Here is a 23,903-nt window from a genome sequence, read left to right as displayed (position 1 = left end):
TGACCATATTTCCTAGCATCTATAATGCCACTGATTTTAAGGTACTCTATCATTTTATGAAGCAACTAAAAGGGAAAATATATTGTCAATTAAACTACTCAACAGGGGCTTCCCTGATAGCTCAGTTGGTAAAGAATCTGCCTGCGATGCAGGACACCCCGGTTCGATTCCTGGGTTGGGAAGATCTGCTAGAGAAGGGATAGTCTATCCACTCCAGCATTCTTGGGCTTCCCTGGTGGTTCAGCTGGTAAAGAATCCTCCTGTAATGCAGGAGACCTGGATTCAATCCCTGGGTTGGGAAGATCCCCTGGAGAAGGAAAAGGGTACCCACTCCAGTATTCTGGCCTGGAGAATTCCATGGACTGTATAGTCCATGGGGTCGCAAAGAGTCGGACACGACTGAGTGAACTTTCACTTTCACTTTTCAAACCATGCCACACTACTGCTTCTAAGTCACAATCCAATTTCAGAGACGGTTAAGTCTGACTTTAGAAAACAGCACAACTTAAAATCACCAAAATGTGGTGATTTTTAGTATTTTGATGATAATACTAACAGTGTTTAGTATTTTGATTATTAGTATTTTGTTGACTTTTTCTTTTGGCTGTGCCATGCGGCTTATAGGATCTTAGTTTCCCGACCAGGGATTGAACCCAGGCTCCAGAAGTGAAAGCGCTGAGTCCTCACCACTGAACTGCCAAGGAATTCCCATATTTTGTTGACTTTAATGGTGAGTATTTTGTATTATTTATTATAGTCAGCCCTCCATAACTGCAGGTTTCACATCTGTTGATTCAACCAACTATAGGACTGAAAAAAATTTTAATTCCAGAAAGCAAAACTGGAATCTGCTGGTATCACCAACTCTTTTACACAGCATTTACATTGTATTAGGTATTACAAATAATCAGAGATGACTTAAAGTATGCAGGAGGATATGCATAGGTTATATGCAAATACTATGCCATTCCATATAAGAGACTTCAGCCTCTGAGGATTTCTATATCCTCAAAGGCACTGGAATCAATCCCCACCCCCCACACCAAAGGACAGCTCTCTTAATAGTTTGCAGGCAGATGGTGATAGAGTCTCTAGTCCTAAGAAGACCTGTAGCTTATGATGCTTTTCCAACAGGTGGGAGTGAAGTTACCTGAGAAGAGGCACCTTTTTCTATTTCACCAAAGGTGCCACATGGGCTAGTGTTCAGGACTACAGCTCCCAGCAGCCTCTGCTTCCCAAAGGCTCCACCCCTGCCCAAGGTCTCCTGGGAGTTTGGGTTGTTTTCTGGAAGACAAGCACCTGGACCTCATCCTGAGGGTGATGGACCACCAGAGCGTAGGCCAGGGTGTCCTCCGTGAGTGGGGAGAAGTTGGCCTGGGCCAGCAGGGGCTCCAGGGCCTGAAGCACTTCCTTCTCATTGGACAGACGCTGAGGGTCTGTAAGTGAAGGCTGGTCAAGAGTCTCCCTGTCCGGGTTGATGGGGTCATACAAGGCCTGAGGAGAGAGTCAGAGAGAAGAAAAATGGACTAGGTCAGAGTGTGAGGGATTGTGGGTACATGTAAGGATGTTCCTGGCCCCATATTTTAAATAATGGGCTACCCCAAGGCTGGATTTGGGGCCCTCTTCCTGTCTCTCCCCTCAAGCTCACAATATGTTGCCTCACCATTCCCATGGCCTTAAACACCATCTCCATGCAGGTAACTACCCAACTCACATCTCCAAATCAGACCTCTCCTCTAAGTTCTAGACCTAATATCCATGTTCAGTTTGTGGGGATGTTTAGTAGTAATGGCACCCCACTCCATTACTCCTGCCTGGAAAATCCCATGGACAGAGGAGCCAGGTGGGCTACAGTCCATGGGGTCGCTAAGAGTCGGACATGACTGAGCAACTTCACTTTGACTTTCCACTTTCATGCATTGGAGAAGGAAATGGCAACCCACTCCAGTGTTCTTGCCTGGAGAATCCCAGGGACCGGGGAGCCTGGTGGACTGCCGTCTTTGGGGTCACACAGAGTCAGACACGACTGAAGCGACTTAGCAGCAGCAGCATTACAGTAGTACTTCCCCTTCCCCCATAGTAGTAGAGAAGGCAGCGGCTGTGGGGCTGCCCAGATAGACTACATTTCCAGCCTCCTTTGAGACTAGGTGTGGCCAGAATTCATCCACAGAATATGAGCAGAAGTAACAGATACTTCTTGCCCCTCCTGCACCTTCCACTCGTTCCTTGTTCTTAACAGCTTAGAACGCTCTCCTGCCTACAACCGAGTTCTGAGCCCACAGAGATGAAGACGGGGCCCTCAGGGGATGGCAGAGCAACAACATGGAAGGAACCTGGGCCTGGCATCATCTCATGAGGAACAGAGCTGCTCATCTACCGTGGCCAACTTACCACAAGGCTGTTAAATGGGAGAGGAAGAATCCTCCACCTTCTTTAAGCCATTGCCTTGTGGGGTCTGCTTGTTACAAGAGCTAAGCCTTTATAGGAACTAATACAAACTCTCTACCTGACATTTCTTTGGGATGTCACAGTTGCCTCAAATCCAACATGTCAAGCCCACAAGATCACATCCTCCCATCCCCATCTTCCAGCAAAATAACCATCCTGGATGCCCCCTCCCAAAGCTATTCCCCCCAACCTTCCCTGGCCTCTCCCCTGAGCATCAGATTCTCATAGGCAATTATGTCTTTGGCATCTCCAGCTGGATGTCTAATGTCTAATACCATGTCTAATGGTATCTCAGATCTAACATGATCTAAGGAAAACTCTCCATTTCTTCCCCCTCCCCATCTCAGTCTTCTTTCAGGAAATGGCACTGTGATCCATTCAGATGCTGATCAGGAACCCTGGAGGCATCTTTGATTCCTTTCTTATCATCACCCCCGTATCTGATCTTTAGCAAATTCAGCAGACTCTCTGAATCGTTCTGGACTCTAGCTTCCTTTCCATCCCACTGCTGCCTTCTCGTCCCAGCCACCATTGCCTCGCACCTAAACAGGTGCATCGGGTTTCCACTCTCCCACCATGTCCAAACTAGTTCCCACGTGGCTGTCACGAGGAGCTTACTGAGATTATAAACAGACTCTATCCCTCCAGAGGCTTCTCATAGCATTTGGAATAAAATCCAAACTCTATGACCTTCAGTGTCCCCATAGAACTGGGTAATGCCTTGTCCATCTCATCTTATGCACCTATCAATGCTGCCCAAAATTGTTGACTGAATGAATGAATGCATGAAAAAAAAAAAAAAAAAAGAGCTAGGGACTTCCCTGGCGGTCCAGTGGTTAGGACTCTGTGCTCTCAATGCAGGGGGCCCAGGTTTGATCCCTGTTTGGGGAACTAGATCCCACATGCCACAACTAAGAGTTTGCATGTCACGACTAAAGACCCTGCAGTGCTACAACAAAGATGGAAGATCCTGCATGCTGCAACTAAGACCCAGCACAGCCAAATAAATAAATATGTGAAAAAAAAAAAAACAATTTTTTTTTAAAGAGCAAGCTTCCAGGTGGCTTGCCTATTTGTTCACAGAGAGATGGAGTTTCAGGGTGACATATAATGTGTCCCAGACTATCCAACAAGCCCCAGAGGGAAGCACCCCTCCATAAAACCAGCCCCTAAACCCCACCCTCTGTGTGTCTCTCAGGAGAGGCAGCCTTAAGGAACAACATATCAAGGTCAAGGGAACCTTTTGTTAGTGGAAGGAAACCAGGGAGGGGACATTCCAAGTGGGAGGAATGGCCTGGGCAAAGGTTTGGAGACGGAAAGTCCAGGGTCTCCGAGACAACGGAGCCAGGTGTCTGATGATGTAGTAGAGAATCGAGCCCAGCAAGTCCTCATGGGAACTAACTCTGAGGGCCGGCCCGTGCTGGCCCAGAACAGTACTGGGGCCCAGAACTAAGGCCTGTGTCCAAGTCCTTCCAGCCAGGCTGACAGAGCAGGTCCCATGGGCCATGTTCTCAAATTCACGGAATGACCTTGAGAAATGCCTTTCCCGGGGCTGAGCTGCACTTTGAGAGTGAGGGACTCTCAGAGCTGGAGGAGGGAGAAGTGCATTCATCTAACGTCCACTGCGAACCAGATTCTCTTCTGGGAACTTCGCATCCGCCCATGGCTTCGAGCCAGAAACCTGGATGTGGTGGGTGACCACTGCTGTTCCCTTTCCTTGCATGACTTATTAATCACGATGATTCCACCTCCAAAACAGAGAGCCACTCCGCCAGGCTCTCTCCTCCCCACCAGCCCTGCCCAGTCCACACCACCATCGCCTTCTGCCTGGATGAGTCCAACAGCCGTCTCCAGGGCCCTCACCTCCCTCCTCTCAAGTCCACTCTCAAGCCCTCTGTGTCCCAAAGGGGGTCCTGAAATTCCTCCCCAATCCTGCTCTCCCTCACCCCCATCTTCTCCATGTCAGAGAAGTGCATTCTTCCAGGTGCTCAGGCCCAAAGCCTCTGGTCATCCTGGACTCCTCTCTTTCTTCAATCCATCAGCAAATCCTGATGGCACCCATTCAAAACAGACCCAGGATCCGACCACTTATCTCCTGGGCAGTCGTGACTGCCGCGCCAGTCTCCCGGCTCCCAACCTCACCTCCCAGTCTGTTCCCGGCAACCACCAGAGGGCGCCTCTTGGAACAGAACTCAGCTCACGTCTGTTCGCTCAGAGCCATTTCCTGGCTCTCACCTCACTCAGAGTCAAAGCCAAGTCTTCACTGTGTCCCATAGGGCCCTGAAGGATCTGGCCACGGGCCCCTCTCTGGCTCATCTCCAGCTTTGCCCCTTCACTCACTCACCTCTAGCCCCTCCTACACACCATGCACACTCCAGCCACCGGGCCTTTGCACTTACATTCTCACAGATCTCCACACGGCTCACTCTGGCCTCCTTCAGGCTCAAATGTCACCCCCTCAGTGAGGCTGTCCCTGACTACTCCACCTAAAACTGCAAAAAACACCTCTCCTTTCTTTTTCTCCTTAATTAGGGTTGCCAGATTTAGCCAAAAAATAAAATACAGGACACCAAGTTCAGCTGTATTTCCAGATCAACAATAAATAATTTTTCAGTTTAAGTATGTCCTGTGCAATACTTAAGGATTGTATTTACATGGACATAATTCTACTTTAAAAAGAACAATTTCTCATAGCTTATCTGAAATTCAAATTTAACTGGGTTTAGAGGGTAGAAGAGTGTCCCCTAAAAATTCCTGTCCCCTGGGAACCTCAGAATATGACCTCATTTGGAAAAGGGTCTTTTAGGTATAATTAAGGTATCAAAGTGAGACCATATTGGATTAGGGTGGGCCCTAAAAGCCTTTGACTGTGTGGATCACAATAAACTGTGGAAAATTCTGAAAGAGATGGGAATACCAGACCACCTGACCTGCCTCTTGAGAAACCTATATGCAGGTCAGGAAGCAACAGTTAGAACTGGACATGGAACAACAGACTGGTTCCAAATAGGAAAAGGAGGACGTCAAGGCTGTATATTGTCACCCTGCTTATTTAACTTCTATGCAGAGCACATCATGAGAAACGCTGGACTGGAAGAAGCACAAGCTGGAATCAAGATTGCTGGGAGAAATATCAATAACCTCAGATATGCAGATGACACCACCCTTATGGCAGAAAGTGAAGAGGAACTAAAAAGCCTCTTGATGAAAGTGAAAGAGGAGAGTGAAAAAGTTGGCTTAAAGCTCAACATTCAGAAAACGAAGATCATGGCATCTGGTCCCATCACTTCATGGGAAATAGACGGGGAAACAGTGGAAAGTGCCAGACTTTATTTTTTTGGGCTCCAAAATCACTGCAGATGGTGATTGCAGCCACGAAATTAAAAGACGCTTACTCCTTGGAAGGAAAGTTATGACCAACCTAGATGGCATATTCAAAAGCAGAGACATTACTTTGCCAACAAAGGTTTGTCTAGTCAAGGCTATGGTTTTTCCTGTGGTCATGTATGGATGTGAGAGTCGGACTGTGAAGAAGGCTGAACGCCGAAGAATTGATGCTTTTGAACTGTGGTGTTGGAGAAGACTCTTGAGAGTCCCTTGGACTGCAAGGAGATCCAACCAGTCCATTCTGAAGGAGATCAGCCCTGGGATTTCTTCGGAAGGAATGATGCTAAAGCTGAAACTCCGGTACTTTGGCCACCTCTTGCGAAGAGTTGACTCATTGGAGAAGACTCTGATGCTGGGAGGGATTGGGGGCAGGAGGAGAAGGGGACGACAGAGGATGAGATGGCTGGATGGCATCACTGACTCGATGAACACGAGTCTGGGTGAACTCCGGGAGTTGGTGATGGACAGGGAGGCCTGGCGTGCTGCGATTCATGGGGTTGCAAAAAGTCAGACACGACTGAGCGACTGAACTGAACTGAAATCCAATAAGAGTGTCCTTATAAGAGACAGAAAAGGACTCACAAAGAAGAAAGTGATGTGAAGATGAAGACAGAGATTAAAGTGATGTGTCCACAAGCCACGGACTGCCGGAAGCTTGGAGAAAAGCATAGGATGGGTCCCTTCCTCTGAGGCTCCAGAAGAAACTAACCCTGCCAGCACTTTGATTTTGGACTTCCAGCTTCCTGAACTCTCAAAGAAGAGATCTCTTGTTTTAAGCCGTCCAGTGGATGCTCATTTGGTATGGCAGAATTAGGAAATGAATAAGCTGGGCGTCCTGTACTTTATCCGGCACTCTCTCTGTGGTACTTAGTACTTCTTAACATATTTTACTTCTTTACCTTGTGGAAGGTCAGTCTCTCTCCCTGGCACGTGATGCCATGAGGCAGATACACAGGCGCACCACTGAGGCCGGGGGCCTGGAACCTTCCAGGACACAGTAGGTGCTCAGTAAACATGCACTGAGTGAATCCAATGAATGAATGCACAAGGGAAAGGAGGCCCAGAGAGAGGGCACCTGCCAAGGTCGCCCTCACTCCTAGTGAACGACAAAGCTGGCGTCTGAACTGGGGCTCTTCTTGTTCTTTGCCTGCTCCAAACTGCTTCCTCAAGGGTCTTAGGTCATCAGCAAATGGTAACCCAGTGTGTCTCACTCACCTCTGATGTTTCTACCTACCCTCTCAGGGTCTCCATTTAAAACCTGCTGCCTTGGGACTTCCCTAGTGGTTCGATGGTTAAGAATCTGCCTTGCAATGCAGGGGATGTGGGTTTGATCCCTGGTCCAGAAACTAACCCATATGCCACAGAGCAACTAAGCCCATGAGACAAAACTAGAGTGCCTCAACGAAAGATCTCGAGTGCCAGTTAAGACCCAATGCAGCCAAACAAATAAATAATAATAAAATAAAATATGCTGCCTCAGTGAGAATGTGTGTCTTTGCTGCATATTCTATGTTTCAATATGGTTAAACATTTGCATAACATTTAAAAATAACTTTTTAAAGAAAAAGAATCCTGACTCCAGAGGCCAGAGATGCCCCAGAGAAAAGCTTGGAGGCCAGCAGACAGGAGCACAAATCTTGGCTCTGCCACTTGGGACCTGCCTCATCTTGGGCTCAACGGGGCCCTCTTGGAGCTTTGGTTTCTTCTTCTGCCAATGGGGCTGCTGGCAGCTACTTGGTGCTGCAAGGAATTGATAAGCCTGATGCAGAGGGGCCAGAGCTGCTACTCACCAAAGCAAGGAGGGGAGCTATGGGGGGCAGGGGCAGTAAAGGGTTAATTCCGCAGGCCTGAGTTGTCCAAACCTTGCACATTCCAAAGATCTGGTCCTTGAAGGGCTCCTGGGAGAGAATCTTGAAGCATTCACTCCCCAGGGCTCAGTTAATGTCCCCGGTGGTCATGTAGGTTGTACTGTCTAGATCCTCCCAGGACTGTTTCTTAGCCCAGTCTCCTTCCTTGACTTCCAGACTATGGGCATTGAGTCCATCTCTCCACCCAGCTGTCCAAGAGGCAGCTCAAATTTCTAAGTCTAAACTGAGCTCTCAGTCTTCACTGCAGACCTGTCTCTGCTCTGCTTTCCACATCTCAGTAAGTGGCAGCCGTATCCTTCAGGAGGTGCGGGCATGAACTGCTGGAGGCCCCCTGACTTCTTTCTCTCCTTCAAGGTCCCGCCCACTCAGCCAAATGCTGATGCCTTCCAACCATTACCAGTGCCTGACCACTTTTCACCACTTCCACTGCTATTACTCTTGTCTGAGCTGCCATTATCTCTTACCTGGACAAACATAATAGACTCTTTAATGTATCTCCCTGCCTCTGATGGTCTGTTCCCTGCTGAGCAGCCAGAAGAATCCTATTAACACCCGAATCTGTTCATGACCCGCCTCTGCTCTGAACCCTCCTGTGGCGGCTCCCAGCTCGCTTACATAAAAGCCACGTCTCCAGCACAACCCACAAGGCCAGGCACAGTGTCCCCTCACTCCCTCTCTGCTGTCACCTCCTGCCCTCTTTACCTCCAGCCAGTAGTTCTACTGCCATTCCCCCAACACTCCAGGCCCTTACACCTCAGGCCTTTGCAATTGCTTTTCTCTTGAAAAAGAACGTTTTCTCAACGTTTTTCCTTGAAAAAGAGGACATTTCTACCTGAAATGTCCATCCCCAGACACCCATCGAGTTGACTGCCTCAGTTCACCCAGGTATTAGTTTATCTGTCACCTCCTCAGAGAAGCCTTCCTTGACCACCCTGTCTAAATCAGGCCCTTTTCTCATCGCTTTCCATCCCACCTTCAATGGCACTTACCACTCCTGGGTGTCATATTTTACATTTTTTGTTTTCAATTTGGCCACACTACATGCTGAAGAGCCGACTCATTGGAAAAGACCCTGATGCTGGGAAAGATTCAGGGCAAGAGGAGAAGGGGGCGACAGAGGATGAGAAGGTTGGATGGCATCACCAACTCAATGGACATGAGTTGGAGCATGTTTGAGCACCAGGGAAACAGTGAAGGACAGGGAAGCCTGGCGTGCTGCAGTCCATGGCGTGGCAAAGAGTCAGACACAACCAAGTGACTGAACAACACGGCGTGTGGGATCTTAGTTCCCTGACTAGAAATTGAACCCGCAGCCCCGGCATTGGAAGCTCAGAGTCTTAACCACTGGACCACCAGGCAAGTCCCTTATTTATTCATTTATCATCTTCCCACCTGGAATATCAGCTCCAGAGGGCATGGCTTCATCTGTCCTGTTCACTGCTGCATCCCTGATGCTTAGAAGAGGGCTGGACTCCAAGTAAGCACTCAGAGAATTTTTGCTGAATGAACAGATAAGCAAACAAGGACAACAGGGCCACAGGGTCCTGGTTCTCACCTGCAGCTGGGTCAGGACGTGATGGTAGTGGAACAAGGTACAAAAGTCCACGTGGGCTGTGAACTCCTCCAAGGCAGCCTTCTCCGCAGGAGTGGAATGGAACTCCTATTACCTCGGGAAGCAAAACATCTCTTTAGGCCTCTCTCTCCTTCCTCATGGTGGGGCGGAGGGGTGGGGGTGGGGGGTTGGGATTCTTTCCTGGGCAACCCAGACAGACAATCAGAGCTCTGGGCTCTTTAAAATTTTGTGGGTTTTTTTGGGGGGGTGGGGAGGGGGAGAGAACTGATAAATTTCACTGAAAGAAACTGAGGTAGCCCTGAAGAGTGAAAAACAGATGGCTTAAAGAGCTAGGGTTTCAAGTTACCACTCTGATACTTACTGGCCAGCAGTCACACAATGCTTATTTGTGTGCCAGGAACTGTTTGCTGGCATGATCTCATCCTCCAGAGGACACAAGAAGGCTGATGGAATTATAACCCTCATTGTTCAGAGGGGACACCTAGGTTTAGGAAAGTCACTTTCTGAGGGCCACACTGTCCATAAAAGAGAAGCTGAGACTCTAGACCAGGCCTGGTCCAGAGCACACAGATTTACCCACTATTTTAGCATTTCTACCTCAGTGCCCTGGGTGAATGCCATCCCCTCTCTGAGTCTGTTTCCTTTGGCAACAGAGGATCACACCCTCTTTCTGAAAAAATCGATAGTGACAATTTGATGTGATTACATGTGTCCATATATCTAAATGTGTGTTTGTGTGTGTATATATATACTTCTGTATATGGATAAAGCCCAGCATAGAACTTAGGCCATACAGAGGCATTTCAGTTCAGTTCAGTCGCTCAGTTGTGTCCAACTCTGTGACCCTATGAACCAAAGCATGCCAGGCCTCCCTGTCCATCACCAACTCCCAGAGTTTACCCAAACTCATGTCCATTGAGTCAGTGATGTCATCAAGTAATAATTATTAAATGAAGGAATGATGATAAAAAATAATCACAAGTATGAAGGTGACAGTGGGGTAAGAACTTAAGCTCTTAGGGTCGAGCAAGTATCTACTTGTCTCACCTAATCCCCACCCTGCTCTATAGTCAGTACACTTTGGTTCAAATCTGAGTCACTAGTCATGACCTTAGGTGAGTCACTGCCCTTCTGCTTTAGTTATCTCCTTTGTAAAGAGGGAATGATGGTGGTACCTCTTACTGGGTTGTTCATTATTCAATTATATGCGGAAAATGCTTAGCACGGTGCCATATAATAAGAGCTCAGTGTAATATGATTATTGTTTCATTGGTACAATAATTATTATTAGGGAGTAGTCCTTGTAATGACGAAGATGAAGATCATACCCGTTTTGTAGAGGGTAAAACCACCCAAGTGTGAGTGCTTGTTCAAGCCCCCAGAACGAGCTAGAGTCTGGAATCGCTGCTTCATCTACATCTCGGCAGTCAGTCCCCAGCATTCCCACTCACTCCTCGCTCACCTGGGCCTATAAAGGGTAAGTGAAGTGAAGTCGCTCAGTCGTGTCCAATTCTCTGCAACCCCATGGACTGTAGCCTACCAGGCTCCTCTGTCCATGGGATTTTCCAGGCAATAGTACTGGAGTGGATTGCCATTTCCTTCTCCAGGGGATCTTCCCGACCCAGGGATCGAACCCGGGTCTCCCGCACTGTAGACAGACGCTTTACCGTCTGCGCCACCAGGGAAGTCCCATTAAGGGTAAAGGAACTACAATTCCCAGGGGGCGCCAAGGGCATTCTTCTATAGCTTGAAGGGCTGTACCGCCGCGAGGCCTGCCGGGATTCGTAGTCCCCAGGCTCTCGGACCCGGGACGGGCGGTACCTGTATCAGGAGGCGGAGCAGCTGCTCTTTGGAGAACGGGATGTGCCGTTCGCGGTATTGCTGGGCCCAGTCGCGGGGCTCCGTGGGGTTCCACATCTTGCGGTACTCCCCCATCTTGGCCTCCAGCGATGACAGGGCCCGGGAGTGACCGAGAAACGAGGGCAACAGAGGCCATACTCGGACAATGGATCCCCAGACCCCTCGGGTCACATGCAGCATGGCTAGACCCTTTCCTCGCAGCCTAAACGAGGGAAATGGGAAGAGGTCAAAAGTCATCTGGGGGAAAGGTGCCCCCTCCACCTCCGCCTCCCAACTTCCAGGGGCCGTTTCTACCCCAGGCAGCGGGTTAGAGCCCATCCGCCCGCCTCGTAGGCCCTCCTGTCCATCCCCTCCCACACTATTCAGTTGGCCTGAGTCCCAGGCAAGAGTTTTGGGGGAGCGTTTTGCGGGCCCAGAAGCCCTGTGGTGACAAAACCTCTGCGGGGTCTAGGCGTCAGGTGAATCTTTATAGGATATGCTCGGAAAGCTGCATGAGTCTGCAGGGCCGCCCACCCCCGGCCATGCAATCTTTCACCCTTTCCCTCACCTTTAGGCAACGCTCGACTGTCATTGAGCCTCCTGCGCATGTGCAAAACGGCGCCCTGGGCCTCCGAGGTTCGGCTTCAAGCCGTGGTAGGACGCATGCGCAATGCCTGGGTCATCGAACGGAGTCCATTTTCTTCTACTGCCCAGTCGCGACTACGCATGCTCAGTCTGCCTGGCTTGCTTCATGCGCTTTGCTTGGACTCGGCGCATGCGTTACAGAAGTATCTCCTTGTCCACAAGCTTCAAAGAGGAACAGGCGGGGCGGGCGCGAGACTCCGGGGGCTACTGGGACTGGAGCAGGGATTCCCGTGCGCAGCCCGCCAACGGCGGGCCGCCCAACGTCCGCTGAAGCCACGCCCCCGCTCGTGTCAACTCAAGAATAGGCGGGGGAATGGGGCGGGGCTTCAGTGTAGCCAATCAGCTGTGGAGGAACGAAAAGGCGGGAAAAAGAGGAAGAAAAAGAAGGCTGAGGTGGTGCCGGGGACCAGGCAGGGAGGGTGGGCGGAAGGAAGATCCGGCCTGCAGGTGACGTAAACCCGGCCTCCAGAGTAAGGCTGACCCTTTATCAGGCAGCATCACCCCGAACCCTCACCACCCCCATTCCACGCCTTAAAGGAAGAACCCGGATTCTCTGAAGGTAGCTTAGCGCCAGGGGCTCGGTCTCCTTATTATGAGGGGACAGATGAGTTCGGAGACCATGTTCCCCACACATCTGAGGTCCAAACTTGAGGAGATGCACTTTTATGAAGATGGAGCTGAATTCTAAGGGAAGGTCCTGATTCTAAGGCAATCACCCCATCACCAGGACAGCCTAAAATCTACCCTGAGGAGGCTGGGGTCTCTGCTCTGCGTGCTGTTGCCCCCAAATCTGAAAGAGGTCCTCGTTTTCAGACCTCCCAGGTGTTCTGACCGCCATTCTAGCACCCCTTATCCCTCAAAAATCCCATTAACACAGTCCTTAAAATGGGCACTCTGGCTCCTGTGTCAGAGACATCACCCCAATATCCTACCCTCTCCTCTCTCCTTCTCCCTGGCCCAAGATCTCCTCACCCTGCCCCTCCACTTCTGGGATTCTGGAAGCCCCCTCACCCTACATCCTCCTCAGCCTACATTCCTAGTTCCTAGGCTCCTCAGCAGCCCCCCTCACCCTGTACCCCACTTTGGAATTATCTGAAGCCCCCTCAGCCTGCACCCCAACTCATAGGACCATCGAGCCACCCTTTCACCCTGCGCCCCCACCTGGAGGTGGGGCTTCCTAACAGCTCTTTCATCCCATGCACCAATTCTAAGAACCCTGCAGACCCCTCACCCCATATAACCCTGTCCTTGGACCTCGAGAACCCTCTGTCATCCCCTGCCCCCTTCTCCTGGGACCCTTGGCAGACCCCTCACCCCACAGAACCCCATCCTGGTACCCTCCCCAATACTCTTCCATCCCATACCCCCTCCTCCTGGGACCCCTGGCAGCCCCTTTACCCTGCACCTTGGATTCTAACCACCCCCCACCATTCCTGTTGTCTTGCAACAGCCGAGCCCCAGCGTGGGCCTGGAACCTGCAGACAGCAGCGCCCAGCCGGCAGAACCCAGCATCCCTGCTCTGGCTTCCCAGAGCCCGAGCAGCAGAGCAGCCGCCATGCACATCCCGGAGAGCCTCCAGGACCTGGCCGACAGTGAAGCCGTGCAGTTTCTCAAGAGGCCAAAGGCGATCACACGGATCTTTGCAGGGGTGAGGCCCTTCTGTGGGCCAGCTGCCCTGTGGGTGACATGAAATAGGGCTTCTCAGCTCTCAGACCCAGTGCACAGGGTGGTGGGAGGAAAGGAAGGGCCAGCTTGGGGGAACAAAGCCAAAAGGAACTTGTAAATGAAGTCACCCTCTACTGAGCATCTTAACTATAGGCCCTGCAGTATTCTGAGCACTTATCAACTCTCCTGGGAAGAAAGAACCCCGCAAAGTGGGTGCTCAGGAGCCCCACTTTTGAGAGAAGAAAACTGAGGATCAGAGAAAGTTAAATAATTTTTTGAAGGCTGTGCTGTCCAGGGGGGTAACCATAAGCCACATGTGGCTATTCTAATCTAAATTAATGAAAATAAAATATTCAGGGACTTCCCTGACAGTCCAGTGGTTAAGACTCCGTGCTTCCAGTGCAGGAGGCCAGAGTTCGTTCCCTGGTCTAGGAACTAACATCCCACAATCTGCATGGTGCAGCCAGAAAAAAAATTTTTTAATTCCCCAGTCACAGTGGCCACATTTCAGGTGCCCAATAGCCACACATGACTGGCAGCTCTCATATTGGACAGTGAGGATCTAGAACATTTCCATCATGGCAGAAAGTTCCAATGGACAGTGTTGGCTAAGGTCACACAGTAAGAGGCAGGGACTCAAACTGGGGTCTGTGAGAATACAGCCCATTCATTTTCCACCTCTCAGACCTAGGATGCCAGGGGGGTGGGTGGTCTCTGTGTGCCAGGCACGGTGCCAAGCAAGGACTTTACCTGCATTTGTTTCATCATTACCACATTCCCAAAGAGTCCAGACACCTGGGGGCAAATCCTCATTGAGCCCCTGACTTTGCTGTGTGACCTTGACCTGCTCACTGCCCTTCTCTGGACCTCAGTGCTTGAGGAGTTAGAGCTGTGACTCTGGGCTTTACACTGTGTAGCCTCCACGGTGCTCCTTTGGCAGAGTTGGGAACTGAGGCCCAGGGAGATGATGAGACTTGATCTGGGTCAGGGGGAATATCTGGAATTGAACCCAGGGTCCTATTCCAGAAGGATCGATCAGGCCTGGCTGAGGATCCTAGTTTGGCCACATGATGTCCACATAGAGCAACATCCTCCCCTGCTTGCCTGGCTCAGTCCTGGCGTGATTATCAGCAGCACCTCCTTTAAGTCTCAAAAGTGCCCTGTTTTATTTGATAACTTGCCTGGTCACGCTAGGGCTATGTGACCTTGAACCAGAAACTTGATTTCTCTGAACCTCCAGACCCTCGTGTGTCTAGTCCTTCCTGCTCATCAGGAAAGACTATGTCCAAATGAAATCAATGCCTCTCAGCCTGTCACCATGGGCCTGGCAAGTAGTCATCATTCCTTCAATAGCAATGATTACTGGGACCAACTTGTGATCAAGCAGAGAGATGGGTTGGGGGAGGCATAGGGTGGTGGGGACTCATCTCCATCGTCGTCGCCCCAGGGAAGCGGGGAAAACGCCTTCCACATCCCAGTTCCCAGTCCCTTGGTGGTGTCAGCATTTCCGCTCCTCACCATGACCCTATGACGTGGGCATTGCGACGCCTGCTGGACCCAAGAGGAAACCAAGGCTCACAGAGGTTGAATGACTTGCCCAAGGACATCACCCAGCTGGCGGGCAAGTCCCAAGGATGCACAGGTTTCCAGTCTTCAGAAGGAAGGGCGGGAGGTGAGGGAGAAGGAGGCCCAGCTGGTGTGGACTGGTGTGGGGAAGGGCTGGGGGGAAGGGCCGCCAACCTTGCCAGACTCTTCAGTCACGGACTTTGCCTGCCGCCTCCTTCCTCCCGCCTGCCGCCCTCTCCTCCTTCCCCCCCTGGCCTGGCTCCTCAGTAGGGAGTCTCTGGGCAGCTGGTGCTCTCGTCCTTCTCACGGCCGCCCGCCAGCTGGTGCCTTAACTGATGAATCTTTGCTCCCTCCCTGGGGAAAGGCCAGGAAGGGTGTGGAAGGAGGTCAGACTCAGGCTTCAGAGGGTTGAAGTCCCTCCAGCCCAGCCAAGCCCCCTTCTTGTGGGTCCAAAAGCAGCCCAAGGATTTAGGGGGGTCAGCAGACAGACAGCCCACAGACCTGGAAGTCAGGGGGGCTGGATTCCAATCCCATCTCTCCACGACTAACCTTGAGAGGACATGTCTCCTCTCTGGCCAGTCATGAGAATTACCTTCAGAGCCAGGCCCCCACCTCTTTGGGGCACAGGACAGACAGGGAAACTGAGATGCCAAGCAGTGAGCAGTTGGCCCAGGTCCACCCAGTGGGTGGGGTCAGACACGTCTGGCTCTTTCCACTGCGCCATCAAGGCTTCTATTTATCACCTGTGAAACAGCAATGAATTATTATTGTAACCTCGAACATGCAGGACTGGAGCAAGGCTGCAGGGAGGTGGCGCAGGTAAAATGTATCTGGGCTCAAAAATGATCAATGAGCCTTCCTGTCCTTGACCTGGCTCTGTCTCAGACCAGCAGGGCAAGACGCTCCCCTCCTGCAGACTCTGCTGCAGCCCCGAAGCGGAGTGGATGTGAATACCCTCCCTTAGAGCTAAAGTGCTGGACAAAAGGAGGGACTAGTCACTATTATTGGGCTTTCCTGGTGGCTCAGCGGCAAAGAACCCACCTGCCAATGCAGGAGTCTCAGGTTCAAGCCTTGGGTCGGGAAGATTCTCCAGAGGAGGAAATGGCAGCCCACTCCAATATTCTTGCCAGGGGAATCCCATGGACAGAGGAGCCTGGTGGGCCAAAGATTCGGACACGACACAGCAGCAACAACAACAACAAAGTCATTATTATTATTTTGTTTGTTCTTATTCAGAGAAGGCAAGTAAGACAAAGGAGAGAGGCGGATGGACAGAGGCTGAGGAGTTTAGGGTCAGTCCTTGCCTCCCTGCTCCTACTCGAAAGGGCAGAGCAAGAGCCAAAAAGAAGGGCCAGTCATTCACTCTTCCAACATGTGTGCAGAGGTCCAGCCTGGCACTGGGTCCTGGGTGCAGACAGAAGGGTCCCACGTGCAACCTGTCCAGGAGTTCAAATTCTAATGAACTTCCTTCCCCTTGTCTCCTCCCTCCTTCCCATCCCCAGGCACCACCACATCCAATCAGTCACCAAGTCTAATGTCAAGTCCTAAATCTCACTGGATTCCCAGGAGCCCCTTCCCATCCATCATGACCCTGGAGTTTGCCTTGAACCCCTAGATCTAACCCTGGCCATCCTCTGCTCAGAGCCCTGCCATGCATAAAATTAAGCCTAAGTGAGAAATTTAATTTTTCCCATGGTTCCCAAGTCCAGTCCCCTCCGTCTGGTGTTCAAGGCCTCTGAGGGTCTGGCCTCCCTGCCCGCACTTCCAGCCTCACTTCATACCAGATCCCTCAGCTAAGATTTCTCTCCAACCCCTGCAGGAGCTTCACTCAGCAGCAGCTGGCTTTTGCACACATGGATCGGCCTGCCTGGAATGCCCTTCCTCCTGTCTGCCTGCAAAACTCCTCAGTTTTTTCTTTTTAATTCTTACTGGAGTGTGGTTGATTACAGTTGATATTATGCTAGTTTCAGGAATCAGTATACTGAATCTGTATAACGCGATTCGGTTATACATACATACATATCCACCCTTTTTTTAGATTATTTTCCCATATAGGCCATTAGAGTATTGAGTAGCGTTCCCCATATTATACAGTAGGTCCTTTGTTTTGTTGTTTGGTTGCTAAGTCGTGTCTGATTATTTGCAACCCCATGGACTGTAGCCTGCCAGACTCCTCTGTCCATGGGATTTCCCAGGCAAGAATACCAGAGTGGGTTGCCATTTCCTCTTTCAGGGGACCTTCCCGACCCAGGAATAGAACCTGGGTCTCCTGCTTTGGCCGGCAGATTCTTTACCACTGAGCCACCCTGTTGTTCAGTCACTATGTCGTGTCAGACTCTTTGCAACCCCATGGACTGCAGCACGCCAGGCTTCCCTGTCCTTCACCATCTCCCTTACTTGTGAGCAACCTTACTTGTGATCTATTTTATATATAGTAGTGTGTACATGTCAATCCCAGGCCCCAATTTATCCCTCCCCCAAAACTTATTAGTTAAGGTACTGTTCAGATCAAGCCTTACTTCCTCCTAAATCCAGCCCCCTGGGTTCAGTTTCTGCTCAAATCTTGACTCCCTCCACAACTGCAGGCCCCAGCTTCCTCCCCAGCCTCCCAGCCTCCTGGCCTCCAGTCTCACCGGCTCGAGTCCATCTCTGCATGGCCCCAGAGGGGCCTTCACACACCTGGAGCCGACCCTGCCCCGCCCCTGCTCTCAGCCCCCTCCCTGGCTCCCTCCCAACGCCCAGAGATCATCCCACTCCATAGTCTTCTTCACCCTGCCTGTTCTTATAGGCCTCACCGAATCCAGAAAGCACCCCCTGGACCAGCTCCCACCCCCCAACACATACACAACGGTTCCTTCCATACCTGGTGTCACCCCTGCCAGGCTGTGTTGTGACCGTCAGGGACAAGCCACCGGGGCTTCAAATTGTCCCTGAATCACAGTGATAGGAACCGCTGCCCTCCAGGCATCTGGTCCAGGCAGATACATTAATAGCAGGAGTTAGGGCAGATTTAGGGTTTCCCTACTGGCTCAGATGGTAAATAATCCTCCTGCAATGCAGGAGACCTGGGTTCGATCTCTGGGTTGGGAAGATCCCCTGGAGAAGGAAACGGCAACCTACACCATCATTCTTGCCTGGAAAATCCCATGAACAGAGGAGCCTGGTGGGCTACAGTCCATGAGTTCGCAAAGAGTTGGACACAACTGATCGACTATGCACAGCATGTACGTGCGCAAAGCGGATTCAAGAGCCAGACCGCTTGGGTTCAGATCCAGGCGCTGCCCCCTCACAGCTGATGGGCTCTGTGCCATTCACCACCTTCTTTGTGCCTCAGCTCCACTATCTAAAAGAGAGAGAGAGACTTTTGGCAGCACCCACATCCTAGGGTGGCTGTAAGGATGGCACGGGTTGGTGAAGTACACTGGTGGTTTCATCGATGAACATGGTAGAAGCCAGCAGTAGAGGCAGACGGTGCTACCCCGGTGTGCTGAGCGGCGACAGGGCCAGCCTATCAGCGAGACTGCGTTTGCTTGTTTTTTTTGGCCACGCCGGGTGGCACTAGTTCCCTGACCAGGGAAGTCCCAAGGCTGTATTTGCTTTACTTATTTTTTAAGTTTTTTAAATTTGATTTGATTTATTTACGTATTTGTTTTCAGCTGCCCTGGGTCTTCGTTGCTGCATGCAGGCTTTCTCTAGTTGCGACGAGCGAGGGGCTACTCACTAGTTGTGGAGCGTGGGCTTCTCATTGCAGTGGGTTTCCTTGTTGCAGAGCACGGGCTCTTCAGCACCCGGGTTCAGTGGTTGCGGTGCATGGGCTTAGTTGCTCTGTGGCATGTGGGACTGAACCTGTGTCCCCCACGTTGGCAGGCGGATTCTTAATCACTGGACCACCAGGGAAATCCCTGTATTTGCTTAAAAAAAAAAAAAAAAAAAAGCCTTGAGATTTCCATGGTGACCTAGTAGTTACAATTTGGTGCTGTCACTGCCGTGGTTCGATGCCTGGTCAGAGAACTGACATCCTATAAGCTGTGTGGCATCGCCAAAATAGTTTTTTGTTTTTTAAAGAATCTTGGAGCAAAAGGTGAATGTTTGTCAGGTTCTCACTGTTGGTTACATTTCCTCTGTTCTTTTCTGTGTCTTTGGAATATTTCACAAGTTCCTTTTTGAAAATGGAGAGGAATTAGCTGAGCGGGGAGGAAGGAGGAAGAAGTGGCAGGCAGAGGGAAGGGCTGAGAGGCAGATGGGATCAACAGGATGGCAGAGACTCATTGCTCACTCTTCCTGTGTCCCGGGCGATGTGCTAATAAGCATTTCGTGTTGGGTCTGGCGGCGGGTACCTGTTTGTGGCGTGGAAGGCAAGAGTGAGTGAGGAGAGGTGAAGGGCTGGGGAGGGCAGGCAGCGCTGGGAGCCAGGATGGGCAGTGTGGAAGGTTCCCTGGAGAGCTGACTGGGGAGACTTGGAGCCAGGGAGGCCGGCAAGAGGCTGGGGCAGGGCCCCAGCAGGCGGGATGAGGCCCGAGCCAGGATGGAGGCTTGGAGGACGTGACCGGGAAAGAGGGCTTGGAACCACCGGGAGAGTGGACAGCAGACCCCTCCCCCCGACTCAGTGATGGGGATGAGGGATGAGGAGGGGATTTGGGAAGACATGGAGCTCCATTCCGGCTCTGGGAAACCCCCCTCGCACCCACAGGTCTTCTCCCTGATCGTGTTCTCCTCCCTGCTGACCGACGGCTACCAGAACAAGACCGACAACTCGGAGCTGCACTGTGTCCTCAACAGCAACAGCACAGCCTGCAGCTTCGCTGTGGGGGCCGGCCTGCTGGCCTTCCTCAGCTCGCTGGCCTTCCTGGCCCTGGATGCCCATGAGGTCCGCCTCGCCAGCACCCGCTTCAAGACGGCCTTCCAGCTCCTGGACCTCATCCTGGCCGGTGGGTGAGCCCCGGCACTGCCCGCCCCGAGCTCTCAGCCCCCACCACCAGGCTCCCCTGGGCCCCCAGGATGCCACCTCAGAGCGTCCTCCGCCCGTGACCCAGAGCTTCATCCCTCGCTTCTCGAAGCTCTTCTGCACCCGCTGTTTGAGGGAATCATTGCCCATCCCTCAGACTTGGTGCAAAGGTCGCCTCTTCTGACCCTCAGGGTAACTCTAGAAGCCTCTCTTCTGCCCAGCTTTCTCCAGGCATTCACCTCCCTTCTTCACAGCCTTTCTTGAAAAGCCACCAGTGGTGGGAGGCAGGGTGCAGAGCGCAGCGCCAGGCAGAGCAGGGTTTGAAATCTCACCTCTGGCGCAGCCTCGATGTGCAGCTCTCCTCCCCTCTCTGAGCTTCCATGGAAGCTGGGATGGGAACCCCCACTGCCTGGTGGTCCAGTGTTTAAGACTGTTCTTCCACTGCAGAAGGCACTGGCTCAGTCCCTGGTCAGGGAAGTTCCACGTGCCTTGTGGTTATGGCCAAAAACCAAAACCAAAACAAAAAACCACCTCCAGGGTTTTTCTGAGGATGAAAGGCGAGAAAGGACACCTGTAGTAATGCTGACACTTCCCGGGCATGCCCCACGTGTCATGGCACCGTGTCAAGGGCGCCCCACGCCCCGTCTCCTTTCTTCCTTAGAACCCCTGAGGGGGGAAGGCCTGTTCAGATTCCCATTTCATAGAGGAGGAAACTGAGGCTTAAGGAGGTTGTGTAATCAGACCCCGAGTGGCAGATCCAGGCTTCCAAGCCAAGCCTAGCCTCCTAACCAATGCCGAGCACCTTAGACAGAGCCTGGCACACAGCGCCCGACACTTGCTTGTTCCTTTTTCTCATGCCCCAGGCTCCTTCCTCTCCTCTTCCACACCTGCCCAGTTCCAGAGACTCAGGGCTGGGTGGGCCCCTAGAGATCACTGAGTCCAGCAACATCCAAAAGAAGGTTCTGTGAGGGCGGAGCTGTTCTGTGCCTGGGCTTCCCAGTGCGGGAGCCACGGGCCATGCATGGCCGCTGAGCACTCAAAGTTTGGCCAGTGCCATCGAGGGGTGGAAATATTTTTTAAATTTTTTCCTTATCTATTTATTTTTGGCTGCCTGGGTCTTCATTGATGCACTCAGGCTTTCTCTAGTTGCAGCAAGCGGGGCTACTCTCTAGTTGCAGTGCACAGGCTTATCGCAGTGGCTTCTCTTGTTGAGGAGCACGGGCCCTAGGGCGTGTGGGCTTCAGAAGTTGTGATCCACAGCCTTAGTTGCTCCAAGGCATGTGGGTTCCTCCTGGACCAAAGATTGAACTTGTGTTCCCGGCATTGGCCGGCTTAGTCTTAACCACTGGACCACTAGGGAAGTCCCGAAATTTTTTTTGTAAGTCTATTTTAATGGACTGAAATTTTTAATTGATTGAATTGGAAAAAGTCACAGATGGCTGCCGACCCCCACAGCAGATATAGCAGCCCACTCCAGGTGGTTCTTTAAAGAGGGCTGGGAGGGAGAGGCCACAGTGGAGACCTCAGCCCCCCACACCGCCCCTCTTCTCTCCCTCGACCCCCCAGTCATCTGGGCAGGCGTCTGGGCTGTGGGATTCTGCTTCCTGGCCAACCAGTGGCACCGTTCGCCGCCCAGATACTTCCTCCTAGGGAGCAACAGCGCCAAGGCCGCCATCACCTTCTCTTTCTTCTCCATCCTCGTCTGGGTGAGGAGGGCCCCCGTCCCACCCCTACTCCCCCAGCAGGGCAGGGCGGGACGGTGTGGGTTAACAGGGCAAGAACCTACCTGCTCTCAAAGCTCACCCAGGCCTCCGCAAGCCCCTTCTGTGTCTTGGGCAAATGGGGAAGAAGGCCCCCCACCTTCTTCCCGGCAGACAAAGCCCAGCTTCAGGGAGTGCTGCCCGCGGCCCCCTCCCCAGCCCGCCCCAGCCAGTCTCCAGCTCACCCTCCTCTGCCCGCAGATATTCCAGGCCTACCTGGCCTTCCAGGAGCTCCGAAATGATGCCCCGGTCCCCTACAAGCGCTCCCTGGATGAGGGCGGCGTGGTCCTGACCTCCCTCTCCCCGCCGTCCGCCGCCAGCCCGGTCAACACGCCCACCACCGGCCCCCACGGCCCGAGCTACGCCAGCTCCTCCCTGTCCCCCTATCTGAGCACCCCGAAGGCCCCCCGCCTCGCCATGATGCCCGACAACTAGAGAGCCTCCTCTACACCAATAAAGACAGAATCCTCCCTCCAGAAGGGTTTCGGAAAACAGCCCTTTTCCTCTCACGTCTGTTCCTCTCCGGTCCCTCGGGCGGCCAGGGGTCTCCTTGAGAGGAGGGTGTCTCTGCGGCAGGTCCCATTTCCATCCCACCTCCCGGACTCTCCATCCGAGTGTCACTTTTTTTTTTAAGTTTTTTTTGTATTTGTTTGCTCCAGGTCTTAGTTGCGACATGTGAGATCTTTAGTTGCGCGTGGGAGCTCTGAGTTTTGGTGTGTGAGATCTAGTTCCCTGACTTGGGAACGAACCCAGGCTCTCGGTGCCGGGAGCGTGGACTCTTAGCCATTGGCCCCCCAGGGAAGTCCCTTGGGTGCCCTCTTGACAGCTACGGACGGTGATGGGAGGGAAAGGAAACCCTTCTTTTGGGCCTGCGCACAGTGAGCCCTTTACCGCTCGCACTGGCCACGGGAGGGAGGCAGGAGGTGCCCCGCTGTCCAGCCGAGGAAGCTCAAGTTCACAGACAAGATGCTTCCACCGCTGGAGAGGGCGCCAAGGAGAACCAGGGCGAACACTCAGGCCCCCCCCCAAGCTGTCCAGCGAGGGCCCACACTCTTTAACTCACCCCAGTGACAAGATACCAACTCCTCAGCTCAAAACCATGCTGAGTGAGGACTAAAGGATGACAAGTCCCTGACCTACATCAGAGGAGATACTCGTCTTCAAATATTTGAAAGCTTGTTTGGGGAGAAAGGAAGGAATCCTCTAGAACCCCAAAGCTTCTCAGGGTCTGTGCTCGGGTCACAAGACTCAGCAGGTGACTCCAATGGGTAAAGCACCCATGAAGGGAGTGGTGGGGGCCAGGAAGGGGCAGCCTTCACTCAGCACCCAGCGTTCAGCACAGTGGCCCAGGATGTCTAGGGCAGTGCTGTCCAGGACTTCCCTGGGTGTCCAGCCATTAGGCCTGTGTTGCCACTGCAGGGGGCATGGGTTTGATCCCTGGTCAGGGAACTAAGATCCCACAAGCAGCAGGGCAGCCAAAAAAAAAAATAGAACAGTGCTGTCCAAAAGAAGTCAAATTTGAGCCTTGGTGTCAGGGAAATGGGGCATTTAAATTTGTCCCCTGGCCACAGGGTGAGAAGTTGAATGAGACAAGTGAAATGAATATACATTTTATTTAACCCACCTGGTGGCTCAGATGGTAAAGAATCTGCCTGCAATCGGGAGACCCAGGTTCGATCCCTAGGTTGGGAAGACCCTCTGGAGAAGAAAATGGCAACCCACTCCAGTATTCTTGCCTGGACAATTGTGTAGACAGAGGAGCCTGGCAGGCTACAGTCCATAGGGTTGCAAAGAGCTGGACACAACTGAGCAACTAACACACATATCCAAAATATTATCATTTCAACATATCATCAGTATAAAGTCACTAGCCAGATAGCTTACATTCTCGGGCATTGAGTTCTTTAAATCCTTCATGTATCTTACACAGACAGCACACCCTGACGTGGGGCCACCAATTTCAAGCACTAACGGTCACCGTATTGAACGGTGTAGCTCTAGAACCTTCTGGTATTTCTAGAACAACTGGACATCCATTTATTTTTATGTAGGATAGGTTGGCAATGAATACAAAAACAAAGGAAGTTTAATGTTATGCCAGCAAAACCAAACACACCCACACAAGGGCCATGGTGGCGGCAGAGGGCTCACTTACAGATTGGGCAAAGGGATGTGAGTTGTGGGGAGTCCAACATGGGCTCCGTGGT

At 51.9% G+C, this 23,903-nt stretch overlaps 2 protein-coding genes across 5 annotated transcripts in view; one reads left to right on the top strand and one right to left on the bottom strand.

Moving 5' to 3' along the window:
• The window catches only part of TMEM143 (transmembrane protein 143), a 29,474-nt gene extending 17,459 nt beyond the window's left edge, over window positions 1-12,015 (bottom strand). The window contains exons 1-4 of one of the 4 annotated variants that reach the window (XM_027515279.1): window positions 11,684-12,015; window positions 11,098-11,338; window positions 9,259-9,363; window positions 1,300-1,494 (exon numbers count right to left, since the gene is read on the bottom strand). In XM_027515279.1, coding sequence (XP_027371080.1) covers window positions 1,300-1,494; window positions 9,259-9,363; window positions 11,098-11,316 — 519 coding nt within the window. In that variant the 5' untranslated portion in view covers window positions 11,317-11,338; window positions 11,684-12,015. The remainder of the gene's footprint in view (window positions 1-1,299; window positions 1,495-9,258; window positions 9,364-11,097; window positions 11,339-11,683) is intronic. The other 3 variants (XM_027515277.1, XM_027515278.1, XM_027515280.1) reach the window with 3 other exon arrangements.
• SYNGR4 (synaptogyrin 4) lies at window positions 11,345-22,152 on the top strand. Its single transcript, XM_027515282.1, has 5 exons — window positions 11,345-11,442; window positions 13,211-13,408; window positions 19,682-19,919; window positions 21,503-21,642; window positions 21,898-22,152. Exons 2-5 carry the CDS (start codon window positions 13,316-13,318, stop codon window positions 22,129-22,131), a joined length of 705 nt encoding a protein of 234 aa, XP_027371083.1. The 5' UTR covers window positions 11,345-11,442; window positions 13,211-13,315; the 3' UTR covers window positions 22,132-22,152.
• The last annotated feature ends 1,751 nt before the right edge of the window (window positions 22,153-23,903 follow it).

The sequence above is a fragment of the Bos indicus x Bos taurus genome, chromosome 18, assembly GCF_003369695.1.
Source record: "Bos indicus x Bos taurus breed Angus x Brahman F1 hybrid chromosome 18, Bos_hybrid_MaternalHap_v2.0, whole genome shotgun sequence".
NCBI lineage: Eukaryota > Metazoa > Chordata > Mammalia > Artiodactyla > Bovidae > Bos > Bos indicus x Bos taurus.
The sequence above is the reverse complement of the archived record's forward strand: the minus strand, read 5'-3'. Positions and strand labels throughout refer to the sequence as shown.